At 45.2% G+C, this 11675-nt stretch overlaps 2 protein-coding genes across 2 annotated transcripts; both read right to left on the bottom strand.

The window, feature by feature from the left end:
* Nucleotides 1–362: 362 nt before the first annotated feature.
* On the bottom strand, nt 363–3577 carry LOC105703623 (homeobox protein Nkx-2.5). The gene is made up of 3 exons (XM_012432128.1): nt 3289–3577; nt 2322–2410; nt 363–1988 (listed from the first exon to the last, which is right to left on the bottom strand). Exons 1-3 carry the CDS (start codon nt 3575–3577, stop codon nt 1239–1241), a joined length of 1128 nt encoding a protein of 375 aa, XP_012287551.1. The 3' UTR covers nt 363–1238.
* A 1302-nt stretch (nt 3578–4879) lies between these two features.
* LOC105703634 (lateral signaling target protein 2 homolog) lies at nt 4880–11673 on the bottom strand. The gene is made up of 6 exons (XM_012432138.2): nt 11081–11673; nt 9909–10331; nt 9306–9650; nt 6591–9121; nt 6232–6515; nt 4880–5893 (listed from the first exon to the last, which is right to left on the bottom strand). The coding sequence occupies exons 1-6, from the start codon at nt 11114–11116 to the stop codon at nt 5637–5639; spliced, it is 3876 nt and encodes a 1291-aa protein (XP_012287561.1). The 5' UTR covers nt 11117–11673; the 3' UTR covers nt 4880–5636.
* Nucleotides 11674–11675: the final 2 nt, after the last annotated feature.

Below are 11675 nucleotides of genomic sequence, written 5' to 3' on the forward strand. Positions count from 1 at the left end.
TAGAAATTATCTCGTGCAAGATGATTAATGGAAATTCCAAAAGTAATAAAAAATTCCATTTTCAAATATTAGATACATATATATTTTTTTTTCTTCAAATTTAGATTGACTATCGCCGAAGCCTCAGTTACTAATTCAATATATAATTAATAGAATTAATAGGTAATTATCTAGAAAGTATCTCGTGCAAGATAATTAATGGAAACTGCAAGGATAATCGAGAATACCATTTTCGTTTATTAAATACAGCCCTTTGAGTACCGACGGAACATAGATTATTAATAAGATATAATTAATAAAAATCTTACGCTGGTACACAAAGTCAATCGGACGATTGAATTATTTTTACATATCTCGTTCATATCGACGTAAGAATTATTAACGTGTTTAGTAAGACCCTAAAAATCGAATGCAAAGGTCTGAGTTTTTTATTAAACGGAAGTAGGGAAAGTGGAGGAGCAAAATCGGCATTTCCTTTTATGCCCTGCTTTCGGATGATTTCCGTTTCGTTTTTTTTCCTTTTTTTTCCGAGTCACTTAAAGCGTCCTAAAAAAATTATCCCTAACCTCAGAAAAGGACAGCTGCGCGAAGGCGGTAGTTCTTCCCACTGGTAAAGAATCTATTTAATAATAAAAAGAAACGACACGAAGCGCCTTATCGTTAAATATTACACCTTACAAATATCTCTTTGGCTTAGCGTCTAAAAAGTAATGATAAAGTTAGTGGAGATATTTACAAAGGAAAGCCGCAATCTCGCCGGCCGAGTCGCAGAAATCAATATGCAAAAAAATTATTATTAAGATATTATAAACTTTGGCAATTTCCCAAGCTCTTTTTGGCATTACCGTATTACTCATTGTCATCTTAATCATCTACTGACGTAAATCGACACGCTGATAATGTTCGCCGCCATCTTGGTTCCGCAAGAACCGAAAGAAACCATCGCCGGTTAATCATTCGAGAATCTTAATATGTAAAGAAATTACGTATAAAACTTTGTCAATTTCGCAGATGCAGTCTTTTTTTGCATTATTGTCGTCACTGCATTACTATGTGTTAGCATAGTCGCAAGTTATGGCGTAAATCTGTACACGGCGAATGTCCGCCGCCATGTTGGTTTTGCACAAACCGAAGTCAAGAAACATCTCTTCAAATTACCAGTTACTATCGTCACGCCGAGGCTCCATATCGACATAGTTATTTAATAATTAAGGTGGGTCTTTTCGGTGATACCTTCGTTACCATAATCGCTGAATACTCTGATTAGCCGACATCTGATCCATGTAATTAATATGCTGCAGCGGGTAATTGGAAGGGTTCAGATAATTCGGGAAATTAAAATCCCCACTAGAGATATCCATGACCATCCGATGATTATTCGGCAGCACGGGCTTACCTTCGTTTCCTAGGGCCTTTAATTCCGAAAACGACATGTCGTTAGGGCCTTTGTACTCTAATTTAGGGGATCTGGTATCGCAAATCGGCACGGCCGCCATGTTGGATCTGTAGTCCGAAGAGACGAGGCTTCTCTGAAGATTTACTGCATTTAGCCCGGTGGAATCGGGATTGACGTCACTTTTGAAATCCAATCCGACAATGCTCGAGGCTTCCACGGTTAATTCGTTATTCGAGATCATTTTGCATTCCGGGGTTAGCTGCATTTCCGGCGTCCGGAATTCGGACTGAATTCCCAATTCCGGCCGCATGATCGGCCAATATGGCGCCACGTAAGAATCCTGCACGCGTGGTTTCCCGTTTTTCAGCAAAACGGGGACTGGCAATTTCTTTAACGGCTCGATTTTCATGTTCTGGGCCTGCAGTTTCTCCGAATCCTCGATCCGCGCTCGTTTGTTCTTGTAGCGCCGATTTTGGAACCAGATCTTCACCTGCGTGCTGGTTAACTTCAATGTCTGCGCCAGCATTTCTCTTTCCGGCGCACTCAAATATCGCTGTTGCTTGAAACGCTGCTCCAATTCGAAAACCTGGGCCTGAAGAACGCGGAAAAACGTTTGACATTTAGATTTGCAACAATCAAACACCGCGTCGTCTAATTTCCCGCTTGAAAATCAGGGTTTTTACGAGTTTTACATCCTACAACTTTACGAACCGCCGAAATCAAAATGGCGGCGCCGAAATTATAAACTGGGAAGACCGTCGCGGATATTAAAATCGAATTTCATTCTCGGGATTAAAGAAAGAGATTCACGCGAGATTTAAAGTCGAATGCTTTTTTCGGAATATTGTTGATGTTATATTTACTTTTACTTTTCGCAAATGGCGGAGCGTTGGTTTCTTTTTTTCTGGAATAATTTCGCACTTACCTGGGAAAAAAGCACCCTCGGTTTCCTTTTGATCCTTTTACAGGACTGGCTTTTCCGTAGTTCGGTCTTGCTCGAAGTAACCAGGTTTCCTGAAACATAAAAAAGGATTTCCGCCTTTATACACAATTCGCAACCGATTATGTACTGTATTGTCGTTAAAATATAATTGTATAAATACATTATTAATAACCCACTATTTTTCCTTCAACATCTCGACATTACATATACGACGCGTTTTTATTCCTTTTCAATATATTAAGAAAGCGTATCTCTTAAAAAAAAAAAAAGCGTAATAAATAATGATCATTCGCCGTCGAGCGTCATCTGCGACTCATCGTGCTATCATATTAATCCATACGCCTTAAAACCACTTATGTTTAATTTTGGATTGCCTGAATGATCGGATTCTGAGAGACTCCATGGCAAAAATTTAAACATGTCCAAAACTACAATCAATGTTCATAAAAATTGTAAGAGTACGTATTAACATGTTTATTAAGACATTGAGTAAAAGAAATTTACCATCTCATCCATACGTCTTAAAACCACTAATGTTTAATTTTTGTCCATGTTAAAAATTCGAACATGTCCAAAACTACAATCAATGTTCATAAAAATTGTAAGAGTATATATTAACATATTTATTAAGACATTGAGTAAAAGAAATGTACCATCTTATGCATACGGTTAAAAACCACTAAAGTTTAATTTTGTCCATGTTAAAAATTCAAACATGTCCAAAACTACAATCAATGTTGATAAAAATTGTAAGAGTATATATTAACATATTTATTAAGACATTGAGTAAAAGAAATTTACCATCTTATGCATACGGCTAAAAACCCCTTAATTTTAATTTTGTCCGTGTCAAAAATTCCAACATTTCCAAGGCTATAGTTAATGTTCATAAAAATGGTAAGAGTACGTATTAACATGTTTATTAAGACATTGAGAAAAAGAAACTTACCATCTTCAGCGACGGGCGCCTCGTGATAAGGAAGCGAAACCTGTCCAAGCTGATGGACGTGGCTCATCTCCGGATAACTTTGATATCCAGGATCCGTTGGCTCCTGCTTGAATTTCTCGACCTCCCAGGTGTTCTCCGGGATCACGCCATAGGTGTAGCACTCCTGGGGATGCTGCGGATGCACCTGAGTTTGCGTATACAGAGGGTAGCACTCCATCTCGCGAAGTTGCTGGCTCTCGCTTAGGATGTCGCGTACACTGAACGGCGTGGCCGAAGTCGCGGACAGCATCCTAATGCATTTTAAATCCCGAAGAAGGCCTACACCCAGCGGGTGGCAAAATTTCGATATTAAACCTCCACCTTCCGGGGTGGTGCACAAAAATCGGCGAGTCGATAGCGAGCGCAGAAGCACCTTAAAAAAATTCACTTCCAATACACCTTCGCGAATCTCCACGAGTTACTCGACCTACCTATTTATCTATTAACATCCGTCTTAATTAATTTTTTTTTATATAAAGTCCCGCGACACGCACAACTTAACGAGAGGCCTCTCTGAGGCCTTATTACGATTATGAGTTTGTCCAAAGTTTTTAACAATATTTTAGTCGCTCCTTCCTAGAGCGATCAGGGCGATGCGGATTGTTTTTAGGATTAATTTCTAGGAAATTTTTTTAATAATGTTTTAGACGCTCGGTTATGGCTTAAGGCGGTGCGGAATTGTTTGGGGGATTTTTCTGAAGTGCAAGAAAAAAAAAAATTAAATCCGCAGGCGGAAATTTCGGGCTCCCGTTTTCGGGGGATCCGTTTCTCTGATCCGCTTCGGTCGAGTGATCAGGCCGAAGGGCAGACGTTTAATGTGACTTGGTTTTCTAGAGAGTCAAGTGTCGAACCGAGCTACGCAGAAACATTATGGACGTGCGAGGATGTGCGTGAGGGTGTCTCAGTGTGCGTACACACGATCTCGTGTGCAAGCACGAGATGAGATGAAACCGACACACCCCCGCACGGAAGAAAAATCTGTGCAGCATCCAGCAGACACGCAGAAAATATTTTTTTTTCATTTAACCAATTCAATTCCTAATGATTCAGCCACAGAATATGTTTCCTACAAGTACAACCAAAATTTATATTGGCATGAGAAAAATTCTATAATTAATAACTCCGTCTGTTACATAAAATCGTCTTGGCAATTTGTCAATTAGTTTCACTTAAAACCGTATTTACGTTAAACGTGCGGTTTACCCGACAATTAACGGAAAGTTGAAAAACCCACAAGTTTAATTTAACAATGCAATATCTTGCGAATGTAAATACTGCAATAACTGGAAATACTTTCCAAGACATAAACAAAAAAAAAAATGTTAAACGCAAACCGTGACGAACCATCGCCTGAAAAAACCTTCTCACGTGACATGGATTAAAATGATTTTAGACTATTAACCGAAGACGGGAATAAATTGTTTCTATAAAGATTTGCCACGGTGTCCCTTACGATCGGTAAAACACGTGAGAAATTATACGATACACATGTGTCAATTAATCTCGAAAGCGCAATTATTCCACCTAACGATATAGAGACAGTAAGTAAATGTACTTGTAAAACATTGTATTTATTTAATTCCCGCAGGTATCCGCATATCGCCTTGCACAAGCCTACGCCATAAACAACGAATCGCCGACCTCGTTACATCGAAGTAAAGCGGTCTAAGGCGCTACCTAATCGCAATTATTAATTACATACAGAACGGCGATTACCGCGTCTCCTCCTATATACCTCGGCGAGCGAGAAATGCACAATTAGAGTAAAAATAATACTATCCGTCAAGAGATTAGAGCGAACACCTTCTTCCCGAAGAATAAAAATATCATATCTGAAATCACACACATATACATACACGTATATGTACATATACATGCATGCATATCGTATGTAATATGTAATACGTATATATACAAGAGTCGCGCGATACAAAGCAATCCATATGCGGTCGATGTTTTCCGTGGAACACTTTATAGAAATAATTCCATCTTTTTAATTCCTTTCATCATCATCAATATCATATTCGTTATTTACATAAGCTCTAAGAGTTCAGCGCCCTATCGAGGTATGGATTATATTCAACGTTGAGATATAACTGATATGAAAAGATCACGTCCTGAGTTAATACAAAACACTCGATTTATGTGTGTATATATATATATACTCTCTTCTTATATTTCTATACATATGTGTTACGGGCAACGCGGTAAATCGGACATTCTTTGGAACGTCCATTTGTTATGTTGCCCGTGACATATATTTTATACGGATCTGTGTGTGTGTTTCTGTGTGGCTGGGTGTTTCTTGCTTAGGTAAACGGCGTTACTTGGTAAAGAAAGCACTTATTGCAAACTCGGACTGCTCTCATGTGCCCGAAACGCGGTAAGGGGACGCTGTTGCTGCTGCACCTGCCGCAAAACACCTTTCCGCAGTTCCTGCAGTGATGTCGCCTGCGAACAACCGTGAAGACGGCTTGGCAAGCCATACATCTCGGTGCGTTGTTATCAGGAACCCAAGCGGGAGCTTTCTCGGTGCACTCCTCGCCTCGCTCGGTGGTTACGGGTGCTGAAATAAAGAAATGAAAACAATAAGATAAGCATTTTGGATATTTAAAGTGTACACGTAAAAAGTCTCGACACTTCAAACAATTCAAACCTTTGAACACACATATACCAAAACCAGGAACAATGGCGCCCGAAATGAAAATTGAATTTTTAACAGCTCCGGTTACATGAAGGTATCCGAAACTTTGGACACTTAATTATATAATAAAGTATATAAATAAAAGAAATTTTTGACACCTCAGGCAATTGTATACTACAAGAGACAACGCCACTGAAAATGACTACATTCCAAACAGGTGATGATAACGGCATATCAGGTGATATAAAATCCCCACTCACATCTTTCGTTTGTTGGCACAGATTCGTCAGACATGTCTTTAACGCGGTTGTCCTCCTGTTCATGCTCGTTGTTAGTGCTGGGCGATTGAACGATAAAGTCTTCGGGATGACTGAGTAAGCTGAGGTTGTCGAGCTTCTTATCAGAGGCGTCGGTGGTCTGACTACTGTTCATAAGAAACACGCACTTCAGGATGTTCCTCAGGTCGGAGGCGAAGTTGGTCTGCAGCTGGTCGGCAACCCCGGCAATGCAGACAAAAAGTCGGTGCACCAGATCCTCGGAAGACCTAGGGGAAAGAAAGAAGAAAGGAATAAACCTCTTCAGGTACTCGAGAGATAATTAACAACTCGAAAAGTCATACCTGAACTTCGCCCTGATCTGGTTCCTATTCGCGACCTCTGCAGCCTGCATAGCAAGAGCGATCTCCTCGTCGTTCTGGCGGTCGCTCTCGAATTCGCTGGTCTCCGAGCTCGAGTCGCAACAACTGGAGCAGCTGGAGGTGGAGTCAGCATCCGGCCTCTGGACCAGGGAGAGATACGAGCTGCAAGAATAATTCCTCGAGACATCAGCCGCGTTGATGAGCTTAGAGGGTGCAACGTTACTCCTGGAGGTCTCCCTAAACGCCTGGACCCGGCAATACCCATTCTGTGCAACAACGGTAGAAACGGAGTCCTTGATAACGCTGATATCAGACCTCTGGTCGACATCTTCGAGCAGCTTCATCGGGACCTTGACGGCCAGCCTGGTCTTCTCCTGCTCGTCGACCTTCTTCTCGTACTTGTGCACCTGCCTAGGGCCCCTCTTCCTCAACCTGGCAATCGACTGCGACCTCCTGCGATAAACCAGGTTCCTGTTCTGCATTGAATTCCCACATACGCACTCGACCTGGCGGACGTAACACTGGCCCAGGGTCTGGGGCGACCTGGAGCAACAATGCTGATGTTTCTGGCTGAAATACCGACTATGGCTCTCATTAGGCTGCCGTTTGGTTCTCTGTCTATGCAGGCTCATGCAGAAGCTCCCCAACCTGGGGTTCCCACACCTGGTAGACCTCGTCACCTCGGCGCTGGTCTGAGGTTCCGGGTCGACGACGCAACAGGAGCCCTCCTTGGAGCCCTTCAGCATCTTGCAGGAGTCCTTCGGGACTTTCTCAGCCCCGCGGAACGTCGATTTGTACTCTCTGTAAGAACAATCCTTCCTCTCGCACTCTCGGTGCCGCTTCTGCTCCTGTTCTCCAGTGATCTGCCTCTTAGAGGTGGACTGCTGGGACTTCCGCTCCCTCTTCTTCGAGGTGGCGTTCAGGTTCTGGTGAACGAGCTGGAGCTTCTCACATTTGGGGCAGGTGCGATACTGCAAGTCCCTCCCAGGAGACAACGAGTCCCCGCTGGAGTCCAGGCTCTCCGATTTCTCATCGTAGCCGGTCTGCAGGTTCAGCTTCGCCTCCTGCCCCTGCAAGGTCTCCTGGAACGAGTCGGAGATGGATATCGACAAGTTCCTCGCGTCAACGGTAGCCGAAGACCCGCAGATAGGAGAAGACAAGGTCGAGGAAGCGTGGACCTGGTGCTTCCTCTCCTGTTCTTCAGGGTTCTGCCTCCTGGTCGAGGCTTGTTGCGTCTTCCTTTCCCGTTTCTTAGAGCCACTGCTCATACCCTGGTGCTTATCGCATTTAGGACAAGTCCGGGGCTCTCTTCTATCAGGATCCAGACTCTCGCACCGCCCAGGATAGACGTTCTTCGTATACACCTCTTCCTGTACATGTTCCGAGTTAAAACTAACTTGTCCCTCCATCACCAGGGACACTCCAGGGGAGTTCAGCGGATTCACGGACTGATCGGTAGGGCCAGGACCCTCTAAGTTGGACACACCGCATACGTACGACGTCCCCGAGACCGTATAACCATCCTTGTCCAAGGAGCTCGCATCTCTACCAGGGAAAGCCTCCTTCGCGTCGATGGGACCCTCTCCAGGACCCTCCTGATCGTCCTGGCGGATCTCCCTGGAGAACGGGTCCCTCTCTTCGGGGCTCTTGTCGTAGAGACTCGCGTTCTCCGACGAGATCACCGTGCAGATCCCGGAATCCGTTTGTTCCGAGTTCTCCACGTGGTACTCCCCGTTCAGCAGGAGGTTCGACAGGGTGACGTTGGTCTCCGTGATCAGCTGGTTAGCGTCCAGGTCGAGAACGATCTCGCTGGTGACCTCGACCTCCTGCGAGACCTGCTCGTGGCTGTCCATCACGGAAGGCTCCTCGTTCCCCGTGCAGACGTTCCCAAGACCGTCTTCCCAGACCTTGCTGGAGATGCTGCCGTCCAGACTACTCTGCCACTCCCTTAGATGAGGGTTCTTACCTACGTCCTCCTTCTCGTCGGCCATGTCGGTGCAGGAATGATGACGATGTCTCGTGGAATAGTCCCCTTTCCTCGCGGGACTGATCTGGACCACCTTGCAGTGCGACCTGGAGTCGAAGAACTGCTTCTCGGCCTCGATCTTTGCCTCCGGGTCTTTCTTGCAGAGTCCGTAGTTTACGTTGGAATGTCGGAATCTGACCTCCTTCAGGTCCCCGTGCTTCTTCCCCTTCTGTCTTCGTCTCTGGGACCTTTTCTCGGAGGGCAGGCCGATCACCTTGTGGCCGTCGCGCACCATCTCCACCACGTCCGTCGCCCCCTCGTCCATCGTACTCATCGAGTTCCTTGGCACCGTGTAGAAGTTCACGATCAGCTGCTTGCAGTTAGGGTTGTCCTTGTAGAAGGTGTGCACGAACTCCTCCAGCTCAGAGTCGTTCGCGCATCGGGACTTCGAGGAGGGCTCTTCGTTCGAACAGAGAAGCTTCTCCAGCATGTACAGCTCCCAGCTGTTCAGGGTCCACAGGAGCTCCCTTATCTTCAGCAACAGGGTCTACGGAGGGATCGAATGTCGATGATAAGACGAGGACTTTACCACGTATATATGGAGACCCTGAAGAAGGTCCTGACACTCGGGAATTTAAATTTTGTACGCCAAATTTTAAAAATCACTTTTTGGTCTTAATTCTCTCTTTTTTAATAGAAACTTATTTTTTCACTCGGCATAGGCTACTCACCCTGAAGGGTCTGAACATTTCGCTGAGGGAATCCGGAGAGTTCAGGCACAGCGGTCCTCCAGGAGCTGCCAGAAGACCCGATACGATGGCTAGACGAGGGATTGTGAACATCAAAGCTGGCTCGTAGTTGTCCACATCTGCTTGGGTGAACAAGCCACGTTTCAGTGCTTTCTGGAGGGACTCCGAGAACAGTACGCACACCAGCTCCTGCTGTTCGTACTCTTTTATTGACTTTACAGGGACCATGGCGCCTACGTAGCACAGCTCGAAGTCAGCGAAGAGTCTGTCGAAGATCTTCAAGGACTCGATCAGCTTCTCAAGAGTCGGATCGAAGGGAGTCTGAGTCTGGATAATATAGTATTAATAATACTCTACCGAGTTTCTTAAGAAAGAATATTTTTCAGAAAACTTTCCGTCGAACTGGCTGTACCGAATCACTTGAAATCTTACTGCATGAATATAAGTTCTCTAGTTGTAAAATTTCAGAGGATTTTGTGCACCCAGTTCGAAGAAAACCTTCATAAACGATTGACCCCTCGGATGGCATTTTCATATCCCCTTAAAAAGCCACGATTTGCAAGAAAGAATTCTTCTTTAAGATACCTTTAAATTCATATTTCCCTTCAGTGCATATTCCCGGAGCAAATTTCTAACAGTCTCCAGAGATTTAGTCAAGGCTTTCGCCAGAGGTCTCATTGCAGAGCTCTCCGCCTCCCTGTTCATTATCGACGATCCAGCTGCCAAACACTCCGCTCCAAACCACAGCTGACCGGCAAGGTTCTCTTGCATAACATCGTCAGGAAACTTAACACGAAAGTCTCGATTAGCTCTGCTACCAGGTATGAGGTCATCCATGATCTGATTGCAGATCATCAACACTTTGTCTTGACAGTGGCGCAGCTGATTCACGAGGCTGGTACATCTCTCCGGTTCTTGGCGACCATCAAACGAATCCAGCTCGCATGCTATCGTGTTCAAGGACTCGTCGGCATAAAAAAATTGCGCCAACAAGCTCGTATCGTCCCTCTGCGCAGAAGAAAATGAAACACTCGAGGAATATCCCATGAAATGTATAAACATATCGACTAGATTACAAAAGAAAAGCCACGACGATCGACAATTTGCAATGAAAAAAAAAAATTCAAAACCCAAACCGGCCATCGCATCGGAACATCAAATTAGAAATTACAAAGAATCAATGAAATCATCTAACGAAATATCCCGAGTGGTGTCAAGACGGTCAATGGTCACGTCCGATAACATCTCCCTGATAAGGCAGTTGGGAATTCTTGCAAGTAATTGCCAAAGAAAAACTCTACGATAAACAAATCTTCCAGCCCCGAACAGCAGCCTGCGTACATCGTTACATGAGTACATATTCAAAGTATCGACAATTACATCTTATCGGGGATTAATCTAAACTCTGGGGATTTCTTTTCCCCAGCTCTTTCGCTTTCAGCACGCGTCCCAGATCGTAATGATTTTGATGCAGAAATGGAAAGTGGAAAGTGGCACATCTAGGACGGGCGTCGTGGTGGATTTTTAACAGCGATCACGCGAAGGTGCCAACTCATTTATCGGGGTCCAATTGGCTCCGTGAGTTTCCTTGAATTAATGGAGTGAACAAAATTGGCATTCGTTGAGTGCAATCGAATGCAATCGAGCGCAATGTGCGGTGCGATTTCGCAGACGCGCAACGCGCTTTACGGGTGATAGTCATCGACGGGCTGGAGCTTGACAGAGACGGAATCGGGTGAAAATTCGAGTCCACTCACTTTGGGCCTGCAGAACCACTTCCTGATGGACTCCATTTCAGGGAGAAGCGGACGGTTAAGTCCCGAATTAAGTGAGAGCGGGCCTTCGTAGCTGCGCCCTTTCCGTCGCCGCCAAGAACCAGTCGATCTCCTCCCGGAGGCGCGCCAGGTTCGCCAATCGACGTCGCGGACGTCACTTGGCTTCGAGGAACGCGATCGGGGAAAGTGGGCACGAATTGAACGGCACTCGGCAATCGAACACCGTCAACAACTGACGCGCCATGCCTCCTCTCGCCTCTAGCCACGGCTTTTACCACAAGTTTGACAACCACTCCAAGGAAGACGTGCCAGTCAGCGCGTTTACATCGCCCGCAAGTTCTGAGTCACTGAGATTGTGGACTGTGAGGTAAACGCGGAGCGGCGCTGATTGTACTACCCCCTCCACGGCGCGCGAGAGACCAGGCGGTCTCTCTCGCAGTCGACCAATCAACGAGTGCGACGGAGACAGACAGATGCGGATATCAAGTAACGAGTCTCGCGTCTCCGCCTCTACCTTGCACCCCACGGTTACATAATTAATGTAGTCCGTACGCTGGCTGGAATTAATCCGTGGCGC

Source organism: Orussus abietinus, unplaced genomic scaffold (assembly GCF_000612105.2).
Source record: "Orussus abietinus isolate OABI.00-Male unplaced genomic scaffold, Oabi_2.0 scaffold43, whole genome shotgun sequence".
Classification (NCBI taxonomy): Eukaryota; Metazoa; Arthropoda; class Insecta; order Hymenoptera; family Orussidae; genus Orussus; species Orussus abietinus.